This window comes from Typopeltis vanoorti, chromosome 26, assembly GCF_054136105.1.
Source record: "Typopeltis vanoorti isolate ZY-2024b chromosome 26, IOZ_Tvanoo_1.0, whole genome shotgun sequence".
Taxonomy (NCBI): domain Eukaryota; kingdom Metazoa; phylum Arthropoda; class Arachnida; order Uropygi; family Thelyphonidae; genus Typopeltis; species Typopeltis vanoorti.
In genome coordinates, this window is record NC_143574.1 from 10810745 (window position 1) to 10838509 (window position 27765).

At 35.4% G+C, this 27765-nt stretch overlaps 1 protein-coding gene across 2 annotated transcripts in view; it reads left to right on the top strand.

Moving 5' to 3' along the window:
• Window positions 1-27765, top strand: part of LOC150092319 (oxysterol-binding protein-related protein 11-like) — a 375890-nt gene that overhangs the window by 341971 nt on the left and 6154 nt on the right. For both annotated transcript variants that reach the window (XM_090415181.1, XM_090415180.1), the window contains one exon: window positions 5780-5845. In XM_090415181.1, coding sequence (XP_090271307.1) covers window positions 5780-5845 — 66 coding nt within the window. The remainder of the gene's footprint in view (window positions 1-5779; window positions 5846-27765) is intronic.

The following is a 27765-nucleotide window of genomic DNA, read 5'->3' on the forward strand; positions in this document are numbered from 1 at the left end:
TCAACCACCCTCCATGCAAAGAAACCATTCCTCACTCTCTTGCTCACAGTTTCATTTTGTAACTTCCAGGGATGGTCCCCTTGTCATCACTCCTTCCTGCTGTTCCACCAAACGAAACAACTCTCCAATGTCAACTCTGTAACCACCTCTCAACAGGTAATGTGGTCTCAATAATATCACTCGCACATCATATCACACATTAAAAGTCTCAATCATATCACCTCTCCTTCTATTCACCAAACTCTGCAGTCTACATTCCCTCAGCTAATCCTCATAACTAACATTGTACAGTCCTGAAACTGTCTTTGTTATCTGCCTCTGTATCCTTTACACAGTTAATTTATCCCCTTCAAATCCTGAGGACCAAATCTGAGAACAATAATCTAAGTGTGGTCTGATCAAGGTCTTATGCAACGGAATGATAACTCTTTTATCTCTGCAGGTCAGCGTCCTTCTCATTATTGCAGCAATCCTTTGTGTTACCTTCACCACTTTTGCAATATATCCCTTGAATTTCAAGTTTCTATCAATCATCAACCCCAGATCTCTTGTCTCCCCTACTTCCTCTATTTCCCCTTTCTCACCTACTTATTATATCTCCTCTAATAGAGTATGCAGTGTCCCATACCTCGAGACCTTACATTTTGCTGCATTGAACCGATATCCCCCATTCATTTGCCCATCTGTCTAGCTTATTCAAATCCTCCTGCATGACTATCACATCTGCACTATTACTGATAACCCTTCCCAGCTTTACATCGTCCGGAAACAATTGAATGTCCCCTTGCAATCCATTGACAATATCATTGATATAAAGGTTGAACAATACAGGTCCCAGTACTGAGTCCTGTGGAACCCCAATTATAACCTTCTGCTTCCTTGATACTGCCCCACCACACACAACTCTCTGATACCTATCAGTCAGCCAATCCTGAATCCAGTTGACCAACTTGACATCCAAACCCATGTGCTGCAACTTAAATATCAGCTTACCATGTGGCACCCTGTCAAATGCCTTTGCTAAGTCTAAGAAAATGGCAGTATATGCCTTTTCCTCATCTAATGCTTTTGTAACTTTATTATAAAAGGCTAGCATATTACTAAAACAAGAGCGCCCCCCCCTCACAAATCCATGTTGACTCTCACAGATAACATTACCCTCATCTGCCCAATGTTGTATGCGGTCCCTAACTAATTTCTCCAAGATCTTAACTACCGATGACACACAAACTGGCCTATAATTAGACACTTCCAGTCTGCTACTGCCCTTATGCAATGGCATTATCTTACCTTCCTTCCATTCCCTAGGCACCTTTCCTGTAGCCAGACTCAGCTGTCAGTTCTTGAACACATTCTCTCAAAACTCGTGGTGAAATACCATCTAGTCCCACAGCTTTACTGACATCCAGAGTGCTCAGTATTTGGAAAATGTTCTTCTCCTGCACCTCTAAACCTTGAACCTGCCCTATCCCTCTAATATTAAAATTTACTCCTCCAGGATGAAATACACCAATAAAGTGTTCATTGAACAATTCCACTGTCCTCTGCATCAGTCACTCTATTCCCATTTTTATCCCACAATGACATTCTTCCACAATCATTTCTCCTCCTACTGGTCACATAGCTAAAAAATTTCCTAGGATTTTCTTTGGATCTTAGGGCCAATCTCTTCTCATATTCCAGTTTCGCCTTCCTTACCATACTAGTCGCTCTCCTGGCCTGTGTCTTATATTCTTCATGCATCTGCTCTTCACCTGTTTCCTTATATCTCTTCCATAGCCTCTTTTTCACATGCAGCTCCTGTTTAATATTGTTTGTCATCCACTTTACACCAAATTGTGTCCTCTTCTTCATTTGTGGAATACAGCTTATTATTGCTGCTAACAAATATTCCTTCACAATTTCCTAAGCACTAATGATATCCTGGCCTTCCTATTCCTCCCTCCATGAAACTTCCCCAAGTTGATGTCTAAGACTATTGTAATCCTTATTGTAAGCCTTATAATTCCACATATATTCCTGCAAGTCAAAATCACATGGTCACCCTCTCCAACTGGTGGGAGAGAATGTCATCTCACTTATTATCAGCTCTTCTGATGCTATGATCAAATCCAAAACTCTTGAACCTCTTGTTCCCTCTATTACATGTTGCCTAAGATATTTGTCCCTCAAGAATTCTAGAAATTCCATTCCCTTATTGCTACATGCATCTTCCTCTAATTTCTTAAGCATATTTTTTTATTGTGTATTTATTTGTGCATGTGTTTTATTATATCTTTTATGCAGCTACCAAGTGGTACCTGGTTTCTCTGACTGCTTATATTTGCAGTTTCACGAATAACAATTTCTTCAAACACCTACCAGAATCCATTTATGTATAATCCATTGTGGGAGTACAGATCTTTTCTTCCATCAAAAAAGCACCACACACAATCATACCGTGCACCATTTTTCTTGAAAAATCTACACATTAAATAATTTGCAATCACAGCTTTGTCTCAGTTTGTATGTCATAGTCTTGACTCCTTCCCATCCCCCATCCATTTAACAACTTTCATATCTTCTCTCATGCCATATTTATCTCCTTATTCATATCCACCACTTCATATCTACAAAGGAAATAACTTTACACTTCACTTGAAAGCAGTAAATCTTACACACTTGAACTATGTGAGAAAATATGTACCTTTTTCATATCATAAAATCGTGGGGTTTCTGGGAAAACCCTATAACTCCATTTTGCAAAGTTTTGAGAAACAAATTTTATTTTTTTTTTTCTTGTGTAATAGCCTGTTTAATTTTTTCATTGTTGTGAAATAATAAAATTCATGGACTTGCAGGATTTTCCCTGTATAGGCTGTGAGTAATTATATAAAAGTTCTGAGAAAATCTACTAAGTGATTTTAAAAGCTTTTCCCTAGCTATGAATGTCATTTTTGGACTTGGTGAAAATTGACCAAGACCGTAACTCCAGCACTATACCTCACAGGAGAAAGAGGGTTTTCCCAGATGATAGAGCATAAAATTTTACATATGCTGATAACATTAACTCTATTTTCAGCAAAATTGGAGTTATCGGGTTTTCTCAGAAACCCCACAATTATACCTGCAATTTAATTTTCATACATATTATGTATTTAAATTAAACTGCAGGTATAATTTCCAATAACTAAATTTTTAATCAAATCAATGCATTCATTCAGTTCAATATAGAACTTTCAAGAAGTGGGTAAGAGAGGAATATCCAGATTATGTAATGTATTCACAATTTTAAGAACAATGGGACATTTCCCCCTTCGGTTGGAAAATGCCTAAGTTTAAATCTCATCTTGATGAGAAGAATCTTTATATGTTTTTTTTTTTTTTTTTCAATTGAAGATGAGTTAGCCAATCTCATACAGAGGTAGCAAGGTTTCTTCTTCCACACACACGGGCAAATCAGCTTTGAGAACACACATTTACAAACAGAAAGTGTTAGTGATGGTAGTGGTGGTGGGCAGTAGATAGAGTTGTGTGTAGATGATTATGGTATTAATGGTTCTGTGTAGTTGGCTCATTAATTGGTGGAGACAGAGAGTTGTAGAGTGCTCTTCAACCCTCCGTCCAAGGATTCCTTGACGAGTTGGAGGTGTCATATAATAATAATAATATTAAATATACATACATATATATATACATCTGCATGACATATGTAATCTATTATTTAAAAAAATAATAATAATTGTGCTTTTCTCACAATATAATTTCATTAAGAAAACAACCGGACATTATAAACACAAAAATTAAAATTGGCACAATCTAATTAAATACTGTAGTAGATCTATAAATCTTATTCTTCCAACACCTTTACCCCTTAAGTAGATGTGCAATTATAATATAGTATTATCCTAAGCTTATTTTTCGCAGCTCACAACATGAATTAGCTTAGTGTAATCAAATGCGTGAAAACTGTACATAATTCAGATTCTTTTATAGTACTGTTATTTAAAAAATACAATAATCTTGCAAAGACAAGTCTTTGCAAGATAACTGTTGCATGAGTGCATTGTGAAAGAGAGTCTGGCTCCACATCAAGTGCTACTTACTTTCTTGTTTTTGTAAATTTTATTATTTTTCTTCCCTGTTAAATTATTGTTTATGGATAATTATATAAATTCACCCTTTCATTATGAACAATAAACAAAAGACAAACTGAGTTGTGATGGGCTGTGTTGTGGCATACATTTTAAACCCACATTAAAGGAAAGCCTATTTCTGTATAATTACATGTAACATATGGTGAGAATTAAAGAATATATTGCTTTGTTTTGTCAACATAACATGTTTTTAGCATTATCTATAACAACTTGAAATTGGGCAAGTAAACTTTTTTTTCTGGCTAGTTGGTTTAAAACTCCAAGATCCCTCATTTGATCAGTTTCTTCTAGCATATCATACAACATTGGATATCTAATGACAAAATTTCATGAAATCAATGTTGGTAAATGTAAAGTGCATGACTATGCACTTTACAATTTATAATGCATTATACCTGCTCAAAAGAATTTGTGTTTTTCATGATAGGATACTAAAGCAATTAATGTGAATCACATGCCTCTATATACAAGTAGCATGGTCATGAAAATACTTCATGCGCATATTTTGTTTGCTTACACTTGGATAAAGGATTAAACCAGAATATAATTTCTTGGCAACAAAGATAAGGGAGTTATTATTCCCCTTTAGAAAGCTTTGATATGGCCTTATCTGGCACACAGGTCTAGTCATCTGTGTTTCTTGAGGATGAGGAAGTGGTTCAAAGGATCCAGAGACATGTGACCAAGATGGTGATTGGTCTGTGAAATGCTCCCAGTAAGGATAGATTAAGAATTTGTAGTTTGCAGAAGTTGGTTGATAGACAGAAAAGAGAGGATGTGATAAAAATGTTTTAAGTTATTAAAAGAGTTTTATAGGATACAGAGGAAATTTTTCAGTACTTCATATGAGGGGTAGAAGAAGTCATCCCTGGTAATTGAGTAAGACTATGGTTATTAAGAACTTCAGGACTACATTTATCTTGGAGAGTAATGAATGATTGGACTGGATTGCTGGAGTCAGTTGTGAGTACTTAGTGGATATTTCATGGTGAAGTACAATATGTTTTGTTTGAGTAGTCTGGGCCTCCTGTGACAAGCTCATGGAGATTCCCATACAGTAATGATGATAATAACTTTAATGGCATTGAGATTATTATTATGAATATTGATGACAAAAGCTAAGAATTCATCTACGTTTCCTCACCACTTTGACTCTTCTTGTTTCAAGTGTGGCATTTCTTCATATTTTTGTTCTGCTATCTCTTCTCAGAAAGAGTGTCAACTCAGTCTTCTTTTAGCTAAAAATGTCTGTATAACATTCTATTGAATGCACTATTGTTCTCATAATGTCACCAGCAAAGCTGCCCTCCCTTTGATTGTCTTCAAATCTTGGATTTTTCCAGTCCAACTTACCTGAAAGCAAAGCCATCTTCCTCAAAGATTTTATTGTTTAGAATCCAATACTAATCTAGCAGGTAAAAATGCTTAAGCATTTGCTGCCTCAACTCACTCAAATTGTTTATGTGACTGTGTGAACCTGATTATTATTTAAACCCTCTTGATCTCTTCTTCACGAATGATCCTTTTGAGTGGAGTATATTTGTTTTTTCTTTGGTAAGCAATTCTAAGTAAAACTCATAATTCACATTTGTCAAAAACATGCCTTGTATACTATACATAGATACAATTAATTTGTATTTCAGCTTGAAGATAAACAGCGACTGGAAGAATTGAAAAGACAAGAAAAAGGAACTTCTTATCCTGGAAAGGTGAATTTTTTGTGATACTCATTCTTAAATTTTACATGTTTTTTAATCTTTAAATAATGTACACTCATGTCTGCAAACATTTCTATAAGAATTGGGGAAGAATTTTTATTATTTAATGGATGAAGTGAATCTGAAATGAAAATAGTTCAATGACATAGAAAGGAGAGAACATGACTTTCACTTGCAATAGTTAGAATTTAGGGAGATTTAGCAGTAAGTATATTGTAATATGTTTCACGGTATAAAAAAGAACACAGATGGTTAAGAAAATAACTATTTATTAACTTAAAAGCTAATATTTTGCTGGTATTATATCCAGCATCTTCATAGCACACAACACAAAGTTTGTTACAAAGGCAAGACAACCACAATCCAGTGTAACAGTGGGGACAGTATAAGTGATTGCAGCGTGCAACACAAGACTAACGTCCTAATATGGCGCCATCTAGGTTTTAAAAAAAAAAAAAATTCAAAGTTTTGAAATAGTAGTCCAAATGATAAAAAATAAAAGTAATAAATATTAATTTGGTCTTAGAATGACTGTCTCCCAAATCTTTGGTAGATTTATACAGCCATACTTGTTAAGGTTTGGGGTATGTTTCAAGGCTTCTGTTGATTCCAGGAACAACCTCTCTGACTTGTAGAAGCTTCTGTGCATTACTTTTGTTTCTTTCCAATTGATCCTGTGTGCAGGGGTATCCAAAGCTTGGTCTGCCAGACCCGACTTACCATAGCGAAAGTGTCGGATATATTTTTTGTGTTCACTGAGGCAGATGTCCACATTTCTTCCTGTCTGTCCATAGTAGGCTTCATGGCAAGAACAGGGCACTTCATAGACACCTGGATGTGATAAAGGAGTGCATTTGTCCTTAGGTGAACGGATGAGAGTTGCTAATTTTATATAAGGTTTAAGTACTGTGCGTAATTGGTGTTTGTTAAGCACCCTAGATATCTTTTCAGATGTGCCTTTAATGTATGGGATGGTGATGGTTTTGTTGTAGTCTTCTGTGGTAGATAGAGGGGATTTATGGGTAGCATTTAGTATGTTATCTATTTTACGGGGATTATAACCATTGTTTAAGAAGGTTTGACATAGGCGAGAAAGTTCAGCAGTGAGAGCAATGTCATTGGAACAGATTGCTATAGCTGTATGGGTTAGTGTTTTTAAGATACCATATTGTTGAGAAGGGTGATGGTGTGATTGTTTGTGTAAGTATCTCCCTGTATGTGTGGGTTTTCTGTAAACAGAAAATGATAAGGAACCTTCTGGAAGACGTGTGATCAGTGTGTCCAAGAAAGGCAGGCAGTCATTGGCTTCTAGTTCCATTGTAAAGTGGATTTTAGGATGCTGGCTATTTATTAATTTTGGTAAGTAATTTTGGTTAGTGGTTAATAATTTTGCTAAATGTTTGGCTAACATTTAGCAAAATTACTAACCACTTACACAAACAATTCTCCCTCTTTTGTTAAAAATTCTACCCACCTAAAAAGTATTTTAGAAAACCACACCTTAAATAGTTCAGACCTAATGGTGAGTTTTGATATCACCTCATTATTCACTAATGTACCACTGATTGAAACACTTAACTTACTAAATTCACAATTTTCTCCAGATATGTTCCAGCTATTTAAATTCACAGTACAGGCAGGTTATTTTACATGGAAAGGGAAAATATACAAACAGTTAGATGGGACAGCTATGGGTTCACCTCTTTCTCCCCCCTTAGCCAACTTCTACATAGAACATCTAGAAAAATTAGCTATCAACACAGCCACTCTTAAACCTAGTCTCTGGCTACGCTATGTTGACGATGTGTTTGCCATTTGGCCACATGGCCCAGACACATTGAATACATTTTTAGTGCATCTAAATAGCCAGCACCCTAAAATCCACTTTACAATGGAATTAGAGGCCAATGACTGCCTGCCTTTCTTGGACACACTAATCACACGTCTTCCAGAAGGTTCCTTATCATTTTCTGTTTACAGAAAACCCACACATACAGGGAGATACTTACACAAACAATCACACCATCACCCTTCTCAACAATATGGTATCTTAAAAACACTAACCCATAGAGCTATAGCAATCTGTTCCAATGACATTGCTCTCACTGCTGAACTTTCTCGCCTATGTCAAACCTTCTTAAACAATGGTTATAATCCCCGTAAAATAGATAACATACTAAATGCTACCCATAAATCCCCTCTATCTACCACAGAAGACTACAACAAAACCATCACCATCCCATACATTAAAGGCACATCTGAAAAGATATCTAGGGTGCTCAAACACCAATTACGCACAGTATTTAAACCTTATATAAAATTAGCAACTCTCATCCGTTCACCTAAGGACAAATGCACTCCTTTATCACATCCAGGTGTCTATGAAGTGCCCTGTTCTTGCCATCAAGCCTACTACGGACAGACAGGAAGAAATGTGGACATCCGCCTCAGTGAACACAAAAATCCGACACTTTCGCTATGGTAAGTCGGGTCTGGCAGACCATGCTTTGGATACCCCTGCACACAGGATCAATTGGAAAGAAACAAAAGTAATGCACAGAAGCTTCTACAAGTCAGAGAGGTTGTTCCTGGAATCAACAGAAGCCTTGAAACATACCCCAAACCTTAACAAGTATGGCTGTATAAATCTACCAAAGATTTGGGAGACAGTCATCCTAAGACCAAATTAATATTTATTACTTTTATTTTTTATCATTTGGACTACTATTTCAAAACTTAGAATTTTTTTTTTTTTTTTTTTTTTTTTTTTTTTTTTTTTTTTTATAACCTAGATGGCACCATATTAGGACTTTAGTCTTGTGTTGCATGCTGCAATCACTTATACTGTCCCCACTGTTACACCGGATTGTGGTTGTCTTGCCTTTGTAACAAACTTTGTGTTGTGTGCTCTGAAGATGCTGGATATAATACCAGCGAAATATTAGCTTTTAAGTTAATAAATAGTTATTTTCTTAACCATCTGTGTTCTTTTTATACCGTGAAACCTATTACAACATGTCTGACGAAGCAGTAAGTATATTATGAAGATATTCAAGTAATCTAATATAGTTATTTAAAAAAAACTAATATAGTAATAAATATACATAGTGAATGCATTTAAGTAAATCTCTTGCAGTCTGCTACTTCCATCTGCTCAAGAAGCATATCAGCAATTTCCTCCTTTCTTTTTAATCATTCTATACACAGCACTAATAAGCTGTAGTTATTGCCATCTGTTGTGTGTGTGTGTGTGTGTGTGTGTGTGTGTGTGTGTGTGTGTGTGTGTGTGTGTGTGTGTCTCTCTCTCTCTCTTGTGTAAATTACACACACACACATCATATCCATTTAGCTATGCATAAATAATACAGGAATTCCTGCACTTGAAACCAAACAGAATTTTTTTCAAGCTAAGTACAGGCCTCTGATAAGCAGGGTGATTGTCTCACACAGGGCAATAAAATTTGTCTGCCATCTAAATATATGACAACAGATACCTGAAGAATAAAGAATAGATGCATTCACTAAATTTATATTTATATACCTGTACACTGTGTGTTTGCTTGCTCTTTAATTTCAAAAAATGATTCTGCTGCTGTAATATTGATTTTAAAAAAAGAAATTACTAAAATAAAAATATGTTTCTGTGACATTTCAAGTTCCTTAGTACTGAATGAGAGTGTTTGCCCTCTTAAGGTTTCTGCCTGGTCTCTGAAGAGAACCAACCAGTTTGAAACAGTTGTCAGGCCAATGAAACCTTATCAAAATGGACTAATAAAAGGCGAATATATAGACACTTCGGTGGAACCTATCTTTTAAGCAGTCCACACTAAGGTAACTCATGCCAGGAAGTGTATTCCCATAAGCTCTCTGATCAACTTACCTTACAAAACTTTCATAGGGGTTCTACATTCAGCTTTGAAATAATGGTGGATCTAATATCCACTTTGCTTATGAAAAAAAAGGACATTTGGTCTAAAATTACATTTCTGTAAGTAAAACAAAATTAAATGAATTTGCTTATTATTTGTCAACTCTTGTGTCATACAAGAAAGGTGAAAAAAGTATCCATGTTTTATTTAATTTCTTTTCAGTTTGTTGCACTGCTGAATACCTATGAAATATCACTGTTATCTAAATGAGATATCTGACTTTTATTATACAGTTGTTCTTCTGAATTATCTGGATAAACATGGAAAAAGAAAATTAACAGATTCCTGCTCTCAGTCTCTTCTCACACATACAGCACTAATTTGCTATCAGAACTACTTATAGCAAATTAGTGCTGTATATGTGAGAAGAGATTGAGAGAAGGAATCTGTTAATTTTCTTTTTTGAACAGCTGTAGGTTGTAGTCCCTGGAGAACACTTCATGAGAAAGGCTGTTCCAGAGAACAGAGGTAGATGCAGCGAAATAGAATGGTAGAAGCAGGTTCAGTGAATTAGCAGAAATAAGAGCAAAAACAATGGATGCCAGTTCAGCAAAGTAACTAAAAAAAAAAAAAAAAATGTCTAACAAGGTCGGGTAAGTATGTAAAAGGGGGGGGGGGGGGGATCAGTGCTTAACTGGACTGCTCTCCTCTGTTTTAAGCAGCATCAAAAAAAGTTTAAAGGTTATCAATTCGTCATCCCCAAATGTGAGAATAGTATTCTAAGGTTTGGCAGATTTGGGATTTATACAGAGTTAGTAGCTGGATAGGTGAACAGTAACATTTTAAAAATATAAGTCATTTGGAGGATATGGTAGCTGAATGTGGCATGTTTATTCCAAGAAAAGTTAGAAGCAAATGTCAGACCAATAAGAGATCTAGGTATTGCAGTATTATATCAAAAGTAATGGAAGGTGAACTGAGATTTTTTTTTTTTTTTCAAAAATAAAAAAAACATTGTGTTTTGGTAGCAATGAAGATGACCACTTGTCACTCCATACTGAAGAGTCATAGTGACATCAGTATTTAAGGCATTGATAGAAGTTAATGAAGCTTTGGATTGTTGAGCACTGCAAGGCTCATCAAATGAGTAGAAGGAATAAAGCATACTTTGATCAGCAAAAATATGGATAGGGTTTGAGATCAGTAAGTGAACATCGTTTTTGTTTAGGAAAAAGAGGGGGGAACAGAAGACCAGAATGCTGGGCATTTCCTACATTGGTAGAGAAATCTAAAGAGAAATATCTACCATCAAAATCCCAAGATGGGCCAGGGGCATTTTCTACATTGGTAAAGAAATCTAAAGAGAGAGAGATCTACCATTATATGCATCAAAATCCAAAGATGGTAGCAGGTCTATGGAATGAACCTTACAAGAACGGGTTGAAGATGTGTAGGTTTCTAGAAACTGGTTGACAGGCAGAAAAGGAGTGATATGATTTAGACATATAAATTACTCTAGTTTTATTTACAAGATTAATTCAGAGGAAATTTTTCAAAACAGAGCCAGGGACCGTCTTTGGAAACTGAGTAAGAGTGTAGTTAGCAAGAGTGTTAGAAGTATGTTTTTTTTTTTTGCTTGGAGAGTGGTGAATGAGTGGAATGGGTTGCCAAGAGTCTCTTGTGGGTGCCATGACTGAATGAGTTCAGAGCAAAGTATGATAGGTACTGTGCAAATGTTGGATAGTGCTTGACATGATGTTTAGGACCTCTCTTGATAAGTCTGACTCCATGGAGTAACCGTGATAGTAATAATAATAAATAACCAGAGAGAGAAAATTGGCTATCTAGTTAAAAAAATAAATAAATAAATAAATAAATGGAAGCTAGACCATAAGTTGACAATTTGCTGATTAGCCTTCTATGATAGATATTAGATGTCCCAGGAATATCAAGAGCAGAAGCACAAGTTTCTTTGAACCTTTATGAAGAAATATGCTCTAGATATGTACCTCTGGCATGTATCCAAAGCCTAGCCTCCCTCAGGGAATCCCTGACCTCCTTGGAGGTCTCTGGTAATAATAATAATTTTGAATAGCGTGAGGAATGAAGGCCTCCAATCCAGCATGTTTAATTTCTATAACTCAATCAGAGTAAGTTTTTGGATCTAGAGAGGTTATTTCACAGGAGATAAAACTTGTACACTGTTATGGTCTGAGTTACCAAGAGGATAGGTGACCTCTACAGTATACTTGTAAGGAGAATTTATTAAGAAAGGATATTTAAGTAGAGAGGGTTGTCTGATATTCTGGTTGGTAGTTGATGGATTATCTAATGTCATTCATCCATTTCAACTTGGAGTAATCGACATTAAATCACCAAGAAGGATGACTTGTGTTCAAGTAGTTAGACACGGAAGTTAAAGAGATCAAAACGATTGTCAGAATTAGGTGTGTTAGAGAAAAAGAGAGAGAGGAAAAAACAACAACAGATGAATGATGCAAAATGCACTCTTGCCTTATTGATCTTTTTGAAGTTAAATAAGAATAGGTACTTGCAGAGATGTTAAACTCCTAAACAAATGGCCAATACAGAGAGAGAGAGAGTGCATCTTCTTTGCCATAATGTGGCAGTTGCTCTTACTGTTTGTCCTCCCTTCAGGCACAGTTATCTGGTATTATAGGTGCCATCTGATCAAGACGCCTCCTTATGCATTACTATCAGATTCAGTTCTGTGTGCTATCTGGTAGCCAACATGCAAACCACTTTACTATTATATGTATCCTTGAATGTAGAAGATTCTGAGCATGTTCAGTAAATAAGAAATTCACCAAATGACTGAATAAATGCCATTGTTTAAAAAAAAAAAAAAAAAAAAAAAAAAACTACAGAAGCTGATGAGAATGTTAAAAAAGCCTGCATACTCATTCTCACATATAATCAGTGTTCTCCCCGGAAATTTTAACAGCCGGGTGGGATGAAGCATTAGCCGGGCATATAAAAATTTTGAATGAGTTAAGAAAGAGCCTTTTTCATAACAAATTAAAATAGTAATTTTATTAGAAATTACTTCACACAAGGATAATATTTTTTATAGTAATTATAACAAACAAGACTAGGATTTTTCTTATTTTCTCATAAAGTTTCTCATGCACCATCAGTTTACAAATAAACGTTTCATGAGTGGGAGCCACATAAAAAAAAAATAAAATATGAGGGAGTCTGGAAAGTTCTGATAAACACCTAGAAAACAAAAATGATATTAAAGCAACTGATATTACCACAAGAAAGAACATATGAGAATATCAGATCATAAGTTACCTTCATAACTCTGTTATTAGTATGTTCTTTCTTGTGGTTATACCAGTTGCTTTAATATCATTTTTTGTTCTAGATGTTAATTAGAACTTTCCAGATCTCCTCATTAATAAATAAATAAAAGAGCAGCTGAAAGTTCTCCAGTGACCGTTTTTTCATGTGCTGTTTCTGTGTTTTTGATAATGACCATGTTATATTGCTGAAAGCCCAGCAGTTAAGTAATGATCAGTGTTCATGCTATACAATATGTTGTACACCAGATGACAGTTTGTGTAACTGCATATTCCATCCTCTTGAATATCTCAGTGATGTGCTTTCATAGGAAACTGCACAAAAGTAATGTTGTATTATTCCATGTAATTAAAAAAAAGGGGATTAATTCATTTAAAAATGTCACAAGTTATGGCAGTCAAACATTGGGGAGAGGTCAGAAAACTCTCACCACCATCTTGATCTTTTAGTGGTCAATAGGAAACATCTTACCCTAGCACAATTTCCAGCTTGCATATTGGTGAACTTGTCCCACATACATGATGGGTTCTTGGATTATAACTAAATATGCATATAAGAGAAAAGAATGTGTTTTAGGATATACTAGAAAACAGTAATTAAGGAGAGGGCTATATTTAATTGGTATTTTTTAATTGCTGAAAGGCGTAAATATTTGAACCATGCGTGAATGCCAAATATAAGGGCAAAAAAGAACATATGAATAGAAATACTTTCATTATTAGCAAATGAAGTATTATTAATTTTACAGTTTTGATATAATATCTGAACATCCTTAGATGGAATGTATTATTAGAACTTTTCATATGATTCTATAAACTCTAAACGTGCATGTTGATAGCTCAGTAAATAACTATAGTTAGGAGAATATCCAATAAACTAATTATGTTTATTTTCTAATAAACATATCATGATGGATTCTTGGATTATAACCAAATATGCATAGAAGAGAAAAGAATGTGTTTTAGGATATACTAGAAAACTAGAAAAATTGGTGAACTTGCCCCACATATCATGATGGGTTCTTGGATTATAACCAACTATGTATAGAAGAGAAAATAATGTTTTAGGATATACTAGAAAACAGTAATTAAGGAGAGGACTATATTTAATTGGTATATTTGAATTGCTAAAAGGTGTAAATATGTGAACCATGTGTGAATGGCAAATATAAGGGCAAGAAAAAGAACATATGAATAGAAATACTTTCATTATTAGCAAATGAATTATTATTAATTTTACAGTTTTGATATAATATCTGTACATCCTGAGATGGAATGAATTACATATGATTCTATAAACTCTAGACATGCATGTTGATAGCTCAGTAAATAACCATAGGAAGGAGAATATCCAATAAACTAATTATGTTTATTTTCTAATAATTTTTTTAATCGTGATATTTCCAGTTCAGATTATCCTCAGATGTATTACCATCATCACTGCAGTAATGCTTCTGCTCATCAGGACGAAGGTTCTCTCAGTAGTAACAACTTTATCTTGAGCTCCAGACACTGCCCTGTTGTGACGAGTTTTCGGTACCATTCTTAAACAGTGCCCCTAAGAGTAGTAAAAACTAATAATATTTCTATAATCATGTTATTAAATGCTATAGTACAATAAATACACTAGAAAAACTATAATAATATACTAAAAATACACCAATAAATCTAAGAAAACACTCAATAAATCAACAAAAATCACTGATCTTTCAGGAGCTTTCTAACAGCACATCTTTTCACCAGATAGCTTCAAACCCCCTTTCAAAAAAAAAAAAAATTATTACATTTTTTTTAATTATTAATTTTTGTCAGTGGGTCTTCTATCCTATCAACAATACATATCTTACATATGGTAGTATTATTTTTGTTGAAGATCAACAGACGTAGTCCTCTTCTTATAATATATAGTAGTAATTCTTGTAAATAAGCTTATACATTGGTTGTACATAGATTTAAATTTTTCAGGAAATGAAAACATATACTAGAATATTAATTATAAAAAAAACTTTAATTAATACTTTTCTGTATTTCAGCAATGTTAAATTGCCATCTTTAGGGATCACAAAAACAACAATGATATGTGCAATCAGGCACTAACACTGAGCAAATGAGGCAACAGAAATTGGGCCTAGAGTCCTAAAGTGGGTTGTCTTGGCCATTGGACTGGCGTTCTTAAAATATATGCTTCCCAAATTTGGGGAAGTCTCATGTTGAGGCTTAGAAAGTTTTTAAGGCTGAGGCAGATTCGATGAAGAGTCTTTCATACTTATATTTGCTGCAGTGTAATAGAGTGGCCTTCTTCCAGCATATCCCATGGTGGGTATCCAAAGCATGGTCAGCAAGTCCTGAGTGGCTGGTCCTTGTGTTCAGATATCCTGATATTGGCTGTCCTGCCTATTTACAACTCCAAGGGATGTGGTATACTCCAGTAGGTTTTTTTTTATGTTGGACTCATATATAAGAAGTTGACTGATCAACCTATAGTATGTTAGTACCAAATATGGGTAGTGGGTTGGGAAAGGAGAAACTTGTTTGCATTTGATTTAAAAACCTGTATATTGTATTCCTTGGGAAATATGTCAGGGGAAGACTATTCCACAGTACCGCAGTAGCAGGGATGGAGGAGGAAAAGAAGCTTATGTGGGCTTCAAGGTGTATTGTGAAAGGATGTTGGGCAGCAGCTGTACATGTTCCAATGGACTTAGTACAGAATGGAGGGAATTATTGATGCTGTTTCAGATGAACATTCCCCATGGAAATATTTATAGAATATACAAATTGCAGAGACCAAACGTCTATGTGAAAGTGAGGTGAGCGAGTTGGTAAGAGATGGGTCATTTATCGGTCTAATTGCTCTCCTCTGTATTGAGTCAAGCATTTTGAGAGAGCTTTTAGGAGCCCTTCTCCAAATGTGAGAACAGTATTTGATACTGGATGGATTTGTATAAGGTGAACAGCTGTTAACCTTATACATCTTGAGCAAAAGAGAAATCCCAGTTTTTTTGTAAGCTGGGGATGCAATTGCTGTGATGTGTTTATGCCAGGAGAGGCTCGATGTCAGGGTAATTCCAAGAGGAGAAATCTCATCTTGTCTGGGAATTTGAGTGTTATCAAAAATAATGCTGGGAGAAAATGGTTCTTTTTTTTGTGAGAAATAGGACAGAACTGGGTTTTACTAGCGTTGAAGTTGACAAGGTTATCTGAGCCACATGGGAGGATGGCTTGGAGGTCAGAATTAAGGGCAATGGTGGTTGATGTTCTGTGGGTTGAAGTGAGTTGTGTAGAGTAGGGTTTGTCAAATGAAAGGGGAGTGATATACAGAAGGAAGAGGGTTGGTAAGAGAACTGAACCTTGTGGGACCCCCAGCATTAGTTGGATGGTGAGAGGATAGGGAGCCATCTACCATCACACATAGTGTGCGTCCAGACAGGAAGCTGGCATTCCATCTGCAGAAGTCCTGAGACAGTCCAAATGATGAGAATTTACTTAGTAAGCCTCCTCTGTGCCAGTTCCAGTCAAAGGCTTTAGAGATATCAAGTTTAACTACTTGAGATTTGCCAAATTTCTCCATGGCATTCGTCCAGTGATGGGTGCTGTATGAGAGTAGATCTTCTGTTGATCAGCATCGACGGAATCCGTACTGATGGTCGCTTAATAGCTGGGTACCTTCAAGGTAAAGTAGTTGAGAATTGGTTGTTCTTTTCATCACTTTAGATTGGACTGAGGTGAGTGAGATAGGGAAGTAGTTAGGTGGCAGCAATTTGTCAGCTTTTTAGGAATTGATTGAATATAGGCCAGTTTCCAGGCTTTGAGATATATACCAGTGGAATAAGAGAGCATATACAGATGGCATAAGATAGGAGTCAGTTCTGGTGCACAGACCGTCAAGACAATTGGAGAAATGCTATCAGATCATAAACCTGTTTTCTAAATTAGAAAACAGGTTTGTGATCTCTTTCTAGCAAAAGGATATGGGGGGGAGGGGGCGGCATTGTATGTTGGGCAGTTGGAATGACTGGAATGTGTTTGCATTGTCAGTTATGTGTGCATTAGAGGCAAAGTGTGAAGCCAGAAGATTAGCTTTTGCTGTGGGTGATGTTGCAATTGAGCCATCTGGGTATGATAGGGTTGGGAATATTGTAGGGCAAAAGTTACGACCAATTGCCTTGGCGAGAGACCAAAAGGCTTGGCTGCCATTTGGACAGGCTGCAATTTTTCTGCTTTTTTTGTCCATTCAAATTCTGTTTTGGAAGCATTAATAATTTTCTTGCATCTGTTTCGGGTTTCAGTGAAGGATGAGGGAGTCCTTGATTTGAGCCAGTTGTGGTATGCCTGATTTTTCATTTGTACAGCCTTGGCACATCTTTTGGAGAACCAGGGTTTGGATAGGGGATGGCAATTCATAGTAGTGTGGGGAATCTATGTTTCATGCCAGTGAGAATTAATTTGCTGATACGTTCAGTGCATATGTTTCGATTGGAAGCAGGACCGTTTCTACATTTTGCGCGGCCCTGTGCGAAATGGTAAAGTAAGGCCTCTGAAAGTTAGTAACATTTATGGAAAATCAATAAAATCATTTATAACTCTATCAAAATTCAAATTTTTTGCAATTTCATGCTCTATAGATATTATTGCCAGAGACGACAAACGTTCTTGAGACATAGAAGATTGCAAATAGGTTTTTATTAATTTCAATTTGGAAAATGACCTTTCTGCTGATGCGACCGTAACTGGACTGGTCAATAATATTTTAAATGTCGTAGTAATATTTGGATAAATATCCGACAAATTATTTGCAATTATGAATTTTAAAATATTAATGGGTGCATCTTCTGGAACAATATTTCTAAAAATAATTAATTCATTGTAAAATTCAGATTCATCAATATCTGTATTTAATTTTTGATACAGCTGTTTGCAGCAAAATTTTAATTCATTTTCTGTCATTTTCTTATTAATTTCATATAAAAAAATCCAAATGAGTTTTCGTGAATTTCATACAATTCAAATCTTTTTTTGACAGTTGTAGAGCAGTATTTAAAATTACAAAAAAGAAATTTATCCTAAAATTATCTTTCTTATCACCTATGTGTAGGCTGACCATACGTAACGTTTTGAACGGGACAGTACCGTTTTTTGTTTTTTTTTCATATTTTCCGGCCGTCCTGTCGTTTTAATGTAAATGTCAATTTTGTCCCGTTTTAATAAAAACTATAAATATACTTTAATATTGGTCAATTATAAATTATTATTCAAAACCTATAATCATATATCAATATCATGGGTACCAGTAATTTGTATAACCATGGAGTCGCATTGTTCGATACTAAATATCGATATCTGCAGTGATTTATTCAGAGAAAATAAAAAATGTTCATGTTGGCAATGCTTGCGCGTCTCAGACGTGGCATCTGTTCTGCTGTAGCGTTAGTTTTTGTTTTGCTTGTATGCTAACTGGTGGCTTTGTTATTCAATGGCGATGGTTTAAATTTCATATTTTTGTAAACTTTTAAGTGTTATTTTTTTAAAGCTTTAAGTCTACCCTTGCAATGTCAGAGGCGAAACTGCAGTTTAATGATGATCTCCAGAAAAAATTCAAATTTATTAAACTGGACAAGCTGTGTAGTGATGGGACAAAAGTGGTATGCCAGACTTGTAATATCCATTTTTCCATTGATCATGAAGGCAGAAGCGACATCAACCAACATCTACGTAGCCAGAAACATAAGGATGCTGAAAAGACTCTGGCTTCAGTTAAAAACATCATCTGGTTTATGGTGAGATGTGATGGTGATAACGAAAATGATAAAATTGCAGCAAGTTAAGCTCTTGTTGTATCATACTGTGGGTCACGGCCAGAGTTTTCACGCAAATGACTGTTATCAACATTGATCAATAAAATTTATGAACCAAAATTTTCTTCAGCACATACCAAATCAGAAGCAATAATTACCAGCGTTTTATCACCATACATAATGGCCAATGTAAAACTTTTTTTTTAATCGTCTTACTGTTTCATGAATACAGAATATTACATAAATCCTGTCCCTTTTTGTCTCAAGGAAATATGGTCAGCCTACCTATGTGTGATTCATCAGGCGTGTCATAATCAAAAAATACTTTTCTTCGACATACTCGACTTTCTATTTCTAATTTCTATTTCTAATAGATTTGACAGTTCTTTAGCAATCTCAAAACAGCTATCAAATCCTGATATTCTCAGCTCTTCAAAGTGCTGCACTAACTCTTTAATATGCTTAGTTGCTATGTCTATGGGAATTTTTGCATTTTGTAATACTTGACTTACTAAATTAACTTTTGACAAAAGCTCATACCAAATTATGAGGCTTATTATAAACTCAAATGAATCTATTTGTTCATATATTGAAACTACTTCTACTTTGATAGTATTATCTGATGCAGTTTCGGATAATTCTTTTAGTGCATTTAAAAATTCTGGAATTTGAAAACGTTCAGCTCTAACTGATTCTATTCTACATTCCCATCTTGTATCATATAACGGTTTTGTAGTTAATTGTTTAACACATTTCTTTAATATGTTCCAACGTGAAGTTAAGGCAGCAAATAATGTATATATTGTTTGTATAACATTAAAAAAATTTATTGCTATAATTGATGATTTTGCGACATCCCCTAAAATTAAATTTAAATTAATGCAGGTGCAAGGAGTATTAAATGCCTTTTCATTTAAAATGTAAGCACGGACTCCCTTATATACTCCTTTCATATTCGCTCCGTTATCATACCCTTGCCCTCTACAATATGACAATTTAAGATTTAATTTATTCAAAAGTGATTTTATATTTTCATATATACCTTTACCAGTAGTGTCATTAGTTGTTAAGAATGTCAAAAAGTGTTCACGAATTTCAATATCTGCTTCAAATATATGTAAAAATCTAAAAATTAATGAAATTTGCTCCTGATGACTAACATCAGGAGTACAATCGAGAATTATTGAATAGTACTTTGCCTGTCATATCATATTTACAATATTTTGTTGAATTTTGGTTCCCATATCAACAATTAATTCATTTTGCACAATGGGTGATAGATACGAATTTTGTTTCTTGCCTATAATTTTTTTTCTGAACATCGTATTAAATGATCTTTTAAAAGTGGATTAAATTCTCCAATTAATTCTATGATTCCAAAAAAATTACCATTATGGGCTGTGTACAAAGTATCAAACTTACCTCTAAAAGCTAAATGAATTAATTGTTGATATGGGAATTAATCGGATAAATAAAGAATTGCTGCTACTATTCGTCTTAAAACATTTCTTAACCATTCTGCTTCAAATTTTATGACATTTTGATTTGCTGATAAATTGTATTGTGATTTTTAAATTACATTCCATTTGTGTCCATGAATACATGCATTTCATATGCACTGGATTTCGTTCGTGCAACTTGAATCTTTCACTTACATGTTGACAGTCAGAAAAGCCATTATTAGATAAAAAAATTATCATCAGAAGAAAATAATTTGCAACAAAAACAAAAAATAAAGTTGGAAGAGTTTGAATATACAAGCCATGTTCTGTTTTGCTTCTCTCCATTTGCAGTTGTCCTAACATAGTGAGCTGTGGAAAAACACCTTGTTGTCATCTTTTGGAAAAATCATTTTCAGTCGGAGGAGATGGTGGACCACGTTGTACAATTTGTGTTAGTGTTGCGTTGTTCCAAATTTTGGGCCATTTTGCTGGATCATCAATAGTAAATAGTTCATCTTCCTCTGGTGTCTCAGTTTTAGGATCTTCGATATTCATTGTTTGACCAAACGCGTCATGTTCTCCGCTTCCTTTGAGTATTTCAGAACTCTCATTATTAATTAATGTTGAAGCCGAAGAACTGTTTGTAGTTATTTCAGAACTCCCATTATCAACTGATATATCTGAACGAATATATGAATTCAACTTCATAAATTTAAACAGTGAATTTCTTTGACATTCCTCAGTCGCTTTTGTTTTTCATGCCCACTTGGGTATTTTCTTCTGTAGTAATCTCTCTCATGACTAGTCATACTCTAGAATTTAATGCGATAGATTTAATTATAAAATAAATTAAAACAAAATTACTTACCTGATAAATAAAATATATCTAAAATAGATAATATTAGAAAATAAATCTAATATTGATTGAAAACTGCTATTGAAGAAAAATTCTGATGTCAGATAAACAAAAACTAGTTTATATATAAACAAAAACTCACTACATTCACTGCATATTTGGAAGGGTCATTGGTAAAGAAAAGATTAGGGTATTTGGGGAGTGGTTCGGATTATCGGTATTCTGGTTGGCTTGTGAACAATTTGTGTAAGGTCGTTAATAAAGACAAATGTTTCAGCATCTCTGCCTGCAGGATCTGTACAACTGGAAGAGGAAAGCCAGTTTGTGTTATGGACATTAAAATCACCCTAGGAGAATGATTTCACTGTTAAGAGAGTGGGACTAGAGAAAATCAACTATTTAATGACTGGGGGATGTGGCTGTTCTTTGGTGGAGCAGATAAGTGATGCCAATTTTTATGTGGCTTGTAATTGGTTGTAAGGTCTTTACGCAATATATATTTCCTTAGGATTTTTGTTAATTTTTCAGATGTGTCCTGGATATATGGAATGGTGATAGATTTTGAGTAATCTCTGCTCTGAAGGGAGAAGGGGGGGGGGGGTTTGCTGTCACATGGTTTATTATTTTTGGGGGGTTGTAGCCATTAACTAAGGATATGGTCAAGTTCGGTAGTTAGGACTCTGTTGTCCGAACAGATTAATTTTGCCCTGTTGTGTAAGTTTTTAATAATCTCATATTGTTGTGGGGGGGGGATGACTGCTGGTGAATGTATCTACCTGTATGTGTAGGTTTTCTGTAAACAGAGAATGCCAGGAATCTTTCAGGCTGGTGTGTAATCAGAGTATATAGCAATTTGGGTGTTGATGTGTTCTGAACAGCAATGGTTCACATTAATAATGAATCCCAGGTATTCAAACTCGCTGACTTTCTCAATTCTTTCTCCGTCGATGTACACATATTTCTCAGGAGCTTCCCTGTCTATATTTTCTTTGAGAACATGATCTTTATTTTGCTAGAATTGAGTTGAAGTCTTCTGTTCTTACTAATCTCTTAAGGACAAATCCTTAACTTTGTTAAGGATTTGCCCTAGTTCTTCCTTGTCATTACAAAGGCGACTGTATAATCAGCATATCTCAGATTACCGATTAATCTGCCACCTATCCTAATTCATCTATTAAGCTCATCCAATACTTTATGCATGATGTCCTCAGCAAAGATACTGAACAAGGGAGACAGGCATCCTTTCCTTGCTGACCTGAAGCCAATCCATTAATCCAACATTTGTTCTTACTGTGACTTCCTGCTCACTGTTCAAGTTAGCTATCAACCTGGTAACACGTGGATAAAATCCATTTTTTATTACTTCCCACAATTTCATATGCTGAACGCAGTCAAAAGCTTTGGAGTATAAATTCTGTCTACTTTGTAATATGTCTAAGGCAAAGGATCTGATCTCTAATGGTACCCTTGCCTTTCCTAAAACCTGTTTGTTCCTCAACTTTGGACTCAGTCCTATTTAGGATGATCTTTTATAAAATCTTGCTTGCATGAGAGATTAAACTAATAATTCTATACTTCTTGCAATCCTTCGTATCTCCTCTTGTGCAATGGTGTGAAGACTGACTTCTTCCAATCTTTAGGCCATGATCCCATATCCTTGTAATCAAGGTAAACACTCTTATATGAAATGTTTTTATTCCTGCATTCCCTATGGCCTTAACTTTGCTGGGATTCCATCTGCACCTGGGGCCTAATTGTTGTTAAGCTGTTTAATTGATCTTCAACCTCGTGCTTAAGTGAAGGAGGTTCCAAATTTAAATTTTCTTGGTAAGATAGCAACTCCAAATTTTCTTTATCCTCTCTGATGTACATTTCCTGACAGTACTCTCCATTTTTTCTTGATTTCCAGTTTTTCTGTTAGTACTGCTCCATTCCTGTCTTTGGTGATATTCAATTTGCGCTTAAACTTGTGCTTTAAGTCACGAACTAAATGAAACATCTTTTTTATAATTGTGCCACTTCACCTAAATTCTATCTCTTCACACTTATTAGCATAAATTTTTCCTTGTCCAGTCTGATGGGTTTCCTCATTATGTAATCTTTTAGATTTTTCAATCCTTGTATCTCTTTGTTTCTCCAACCACCTCCTTTCGATCAGACCTCATGTGAATGTGATATCCATGGGTCTCTTAGTCTTCTAATTGGGCCTAGATACTTCTTGACTGTATTCTCTATTATAATAGGACAGATGCAGAGGAAATGTTTCAGCACTTGGCTATAGGGACCAGAACAAGGGATCATCTCTGGAAGTTGAATAAAGGTGTGGTCAGTAGGGGGTGTGAGGACTAAATTTTTTGCTTGGAGTGGTGAATGAGTGGAATGGGTTGCCAGAGTCAGTTGTGAGTACTTTTTCTGTTAATGGGTCAAGGAGAGGTATGATGGATTGGTCTCTCGTAATGAGTCTTCAGACTCCATGGAGGTTCCTGTATAATAATAATAACCTTGACCCTTTCCCACAGCATTTCAAGTAAGTTCTCCTCACTAGCTCAAAAAAGATTAGCCAACCGTGTTGCAGTTTTCTTCTGTGAACCCATTAGGGATTACTCCGACATCCAGTCTTGCAGGATGGGCATGACTTGGAAGGTTTCGAGATCTTGGTCTTACTTTGGCTCTTACTAGCTTATAATCAATACCACAATCTGCTTCTGGGCATTGAAGATGCTGGTCTTCCACCATTGGAAAACCAGGATGTAATTAATATGGTACCTTGCCATATCAATGTTAAATTTTCATGTATATATCCATCATGGGTGTTTCTGGAAGCAGGTATTGGTAATAACTAATCTGTTAGCATGGGCAAATTCCAACAGCCCTTCACCACTGATGTTACACGTTCACCCAGACCAAACATTCCACACTCTGGACTCACTCTCATACTCTCTCCCACTTTTGCATTAAAGTCGTCTATGATGAAAAATACATCCCTTCTTGGCAGGCTGTCCAATATAGTCTATAGGTTTTCATAGAATTCCTCGCACTCTTCATCAGGTCTGTGTGGGAGCAGATAAACTACGATGATTGACAGATTGGTAGAATGAGCGTTAAGTCTAATACAAGGTATCCTGTCATTAACGGGATTATAACCAAGAAGAGCACTTGCCTGAACTTTCCTCAGTACTACAGTTACTTCATGATGTTTGAGTTTACCATCTAGTTTACAATCTTGTCTTTTGAAATGATTTCTCCATTCCATCTGGTCTCTGTAATTCTAGAATGTCAATTTTATACCTCTCCGTCTCTTTACAGACAGGGTACCCATCTGTAGACCCTGTATGCTCCAAGTGCTGATATAAAGTTCACCTCCGAGATTAATCCCATACATTCTGTATTCTTCATTCACAGTAACAATGACTTGTGTTGGAGATTAATATACTTCTTGAACAGAACCCTATGCCTAAGCCCTGAACACAGGCTTAGGCAGAGGGCTGTGATTATTCTGCACAACAACCAATGCAGCATGAGATGTATTATAAGGCAGACAAGATTATAAGGATTTTGGAGTGAAGTCACTATAAGAAAAAATTTAACTTCAGCACTAAGTAATGCAAATACCTGGAAGAGAAAGCAGACTCCCACTGCATAATATGATAAGAGATAGTAAAATAAGAAAGATTTACCCATAGCCCTCAAATACTCTAATAGCATTGGGGGAAAGAAGGATAGGGACCAGTTTACAGATAATATAACAGATGTATGATACATGAGGTAAGGCATGGTCCAGCATCAGGTACTTCAGGTTTGCCACTGCCATACTCACTAAAGTGAGCCCTTGAGAAAATGCAGCATACACACAAGCAAAATTTTTCTTATATAACCTCCAGCAAAAAGTATCTGATCAACGACTGTAATACTAACATCTTATGTATATTAGGATTTATTTTTCCTCCATACATAAATTTTGTTCAAATTGAATAGTTATGAATATAAATACAATTAAAAAAGAAATAAAATTTATTACAAAAAATATTTTATAGTTACTTTTAACCAGAAATTATAGGTGAATGGAAAATCAAACACTGAAGAAAAAAGTATGTAATTATTCTTTGATTGGGAAATATATATCTGATCACCGAACTCAGTATTTTGTCATCCGTCCTTTAGTCTGAATGATGACTTTCATGCTTCGTGGCATGGACTCGATAAGCTTTTGAAAATCAGTTAGCAGAATTTCACTCCACTTTTCATGATTGCTTGATGTAATTCAATGACGTGTGAACTTTTCGTGTTGATTTTTCGCTTTAAAATATTCCAAACATTTTCAATTGGGTTAAGGTCTGGGCTATTCGAAGGCCAAGTCATAGTTTTAATTGGAGTGTTTCCATTGTTTCACAGTTAGTTCTTGATTCATCTGCTGTGGTGAAAAGATGCATCATCATCTTGAAAAATGAAGTAATTGGAATCCTGAAACTATTTTTTGATACTAGGAACCAAAAATGCTCTAAAATTTCTTCATAGACTTTGGAGTTGACTGTACATAACACGATACATAGTTTACCAACACCTTGTGATGTCATGCAACCCCAAACAGTAAATGAGGGTGAAAATTTAGCCTTTGGTATTAATGCACTCATCGAAAAACTTTTTACCAACTCTTCTCCCTACAAAGGTACCATCACACAGTCCAACACAATTTTTGCTGACTTTTATATGAAACTTGTTTTTTACTAATTTGGGTGCGCTGATTTCAAATATCGAACCCATTTTTCTCTATCACGTCAGGTTTTTCCTCTATGGCATTTTCTTTTTGCTAATTTGTAAGTTTTTGATATTTTTAAGGAGGCAGTACTATTTAGAGGATCAAAAAAATCGATTTTTTAATATTATTTTCTGAAAGTATGTACTTTGAAAAATCTGTTCCTAACTTTTTATCAAGAAATTCGAAAAATTCCCGAAGATATAGCCTATTATTCAAAGCGGTGCGCAGATCAGAATCGAAGCGCTCACCGCTCTCACTTGTTAGTAAACGAATAAATGCATAAGAACCTGCAATGGCACGTACTGGTGCTTTGAATGTGAGAGAGGCTAATAATTAGATACATAACTACTTAACAATATTCATTAAAAATTACAAGAATATTTATAAAAAAATAACAATTTTACTTACACATGAGTTTCAGGGAATAAATTTTTGTTTGTAGCAATTTCTGCTGTGTGTTCTGTTTTGGCAATCCCTTTGAATACTCCAACAGTAGTCGGCCATCATGTGAGAATCCCATCTTCCTTGGTACCAATCTTCCATAGTTTTTAAGTTTTGATGAAATCTTTCATCAAAGATTTCATCAAAACTTGTTCATCACTTACTGCACCTAAATTCTTGGGAAATCTATCAAGATGACTGTATAGGAAATGAAGCTTTATGCTCATGTTGCAACCTAGGCGGTAGGGATATACAAAAAGCATGTGAAATCCAGACTTCAGATTTAAGACAACAGTTGTGATTTTAAAAGATTACAGTTGTGTGTGGTAGGGTTGATTTTTTTTTTTTCATATATATATATATATTTATCCCACACACAAGCGTACCAGAACCTATAACACATCAGTGCCATATATGAGATGTAGATGAGGATTGATAAAGAAGAAACCTGTTAACATTCCTCTTAAAGAGATGTAGGTTGAAATTGTTTAGAAACATATCATGAGGAAGGCCGTTCCAGAGAACAGAGGTAGATGGAATAAATGAGGCAGAAGAAAAGCAGGTACAGTGAGTTTGCAGTTGTACTGTAAAAGGATGTTGAACAGCAGCTACTCTGAATTTTACAGTCCTAACAGCAAGTGTAGGAATGGTGTTTGTCAATTCACTAGAGCCATGACCATGGAAGTTCCTGTAGAAGAGACACAGAACTGAAACATTGCATGACACATTGAAAGGTCGTCTATGAGCTGAATTGCTCTCATCTTGATAGCATCAAAATATTTTAAGGAAATTTTAAGTGCACCACCCTAAATATGTGTACAGTATTCAAAGGATGAGCGGATTTGGAATTATATAGGGTTAGTAGCTGAGTGGGTGTAAAATAGCTTCTTGAGCAAAAAAGAATGCCTAATTTTTTAGAAGCTGAGGAGGCTATTGATGTGATGTGTTTGTGCCAAAAGAGGTTGGAGGTAAATGTCAGTCCAACATCAGACGATGAGGGAAGGTGAGCTGAGATCCCTTTTGTGAGAGAAAAGGCAGGACTGCACTTTGGTGACATTAAAGATGACTAGGCTATCCTTGCCCCACTGAAGGATGGTATGAAGATCAGTATTTAAGGCACTGGTTGCAAATGATCTTGATATGAAAGATGTCTGTGAATTATATGAGTTGTCAAGGGAGTAGGATGAGTGGAGAGTGCTATCGTCAGCAAAGCTATGGATTAGATTTGTAGTGATTTAGAGTAGGTCATTTATGCGCAAGAAAAAGAGTAGGTGAGATTACAGAGCCCTGAGGTACTCCTACATGGCAGTGCTCAAAGAGAGTGAGAGAACCAGAGAGAAAGTTGGCTATCCAGTTATAGAAGGTGGTAGGTAGACTGAAGGAAGGTCATTTGGAAAGTAGGCCTTGATGCCAAGCACAATCGAAA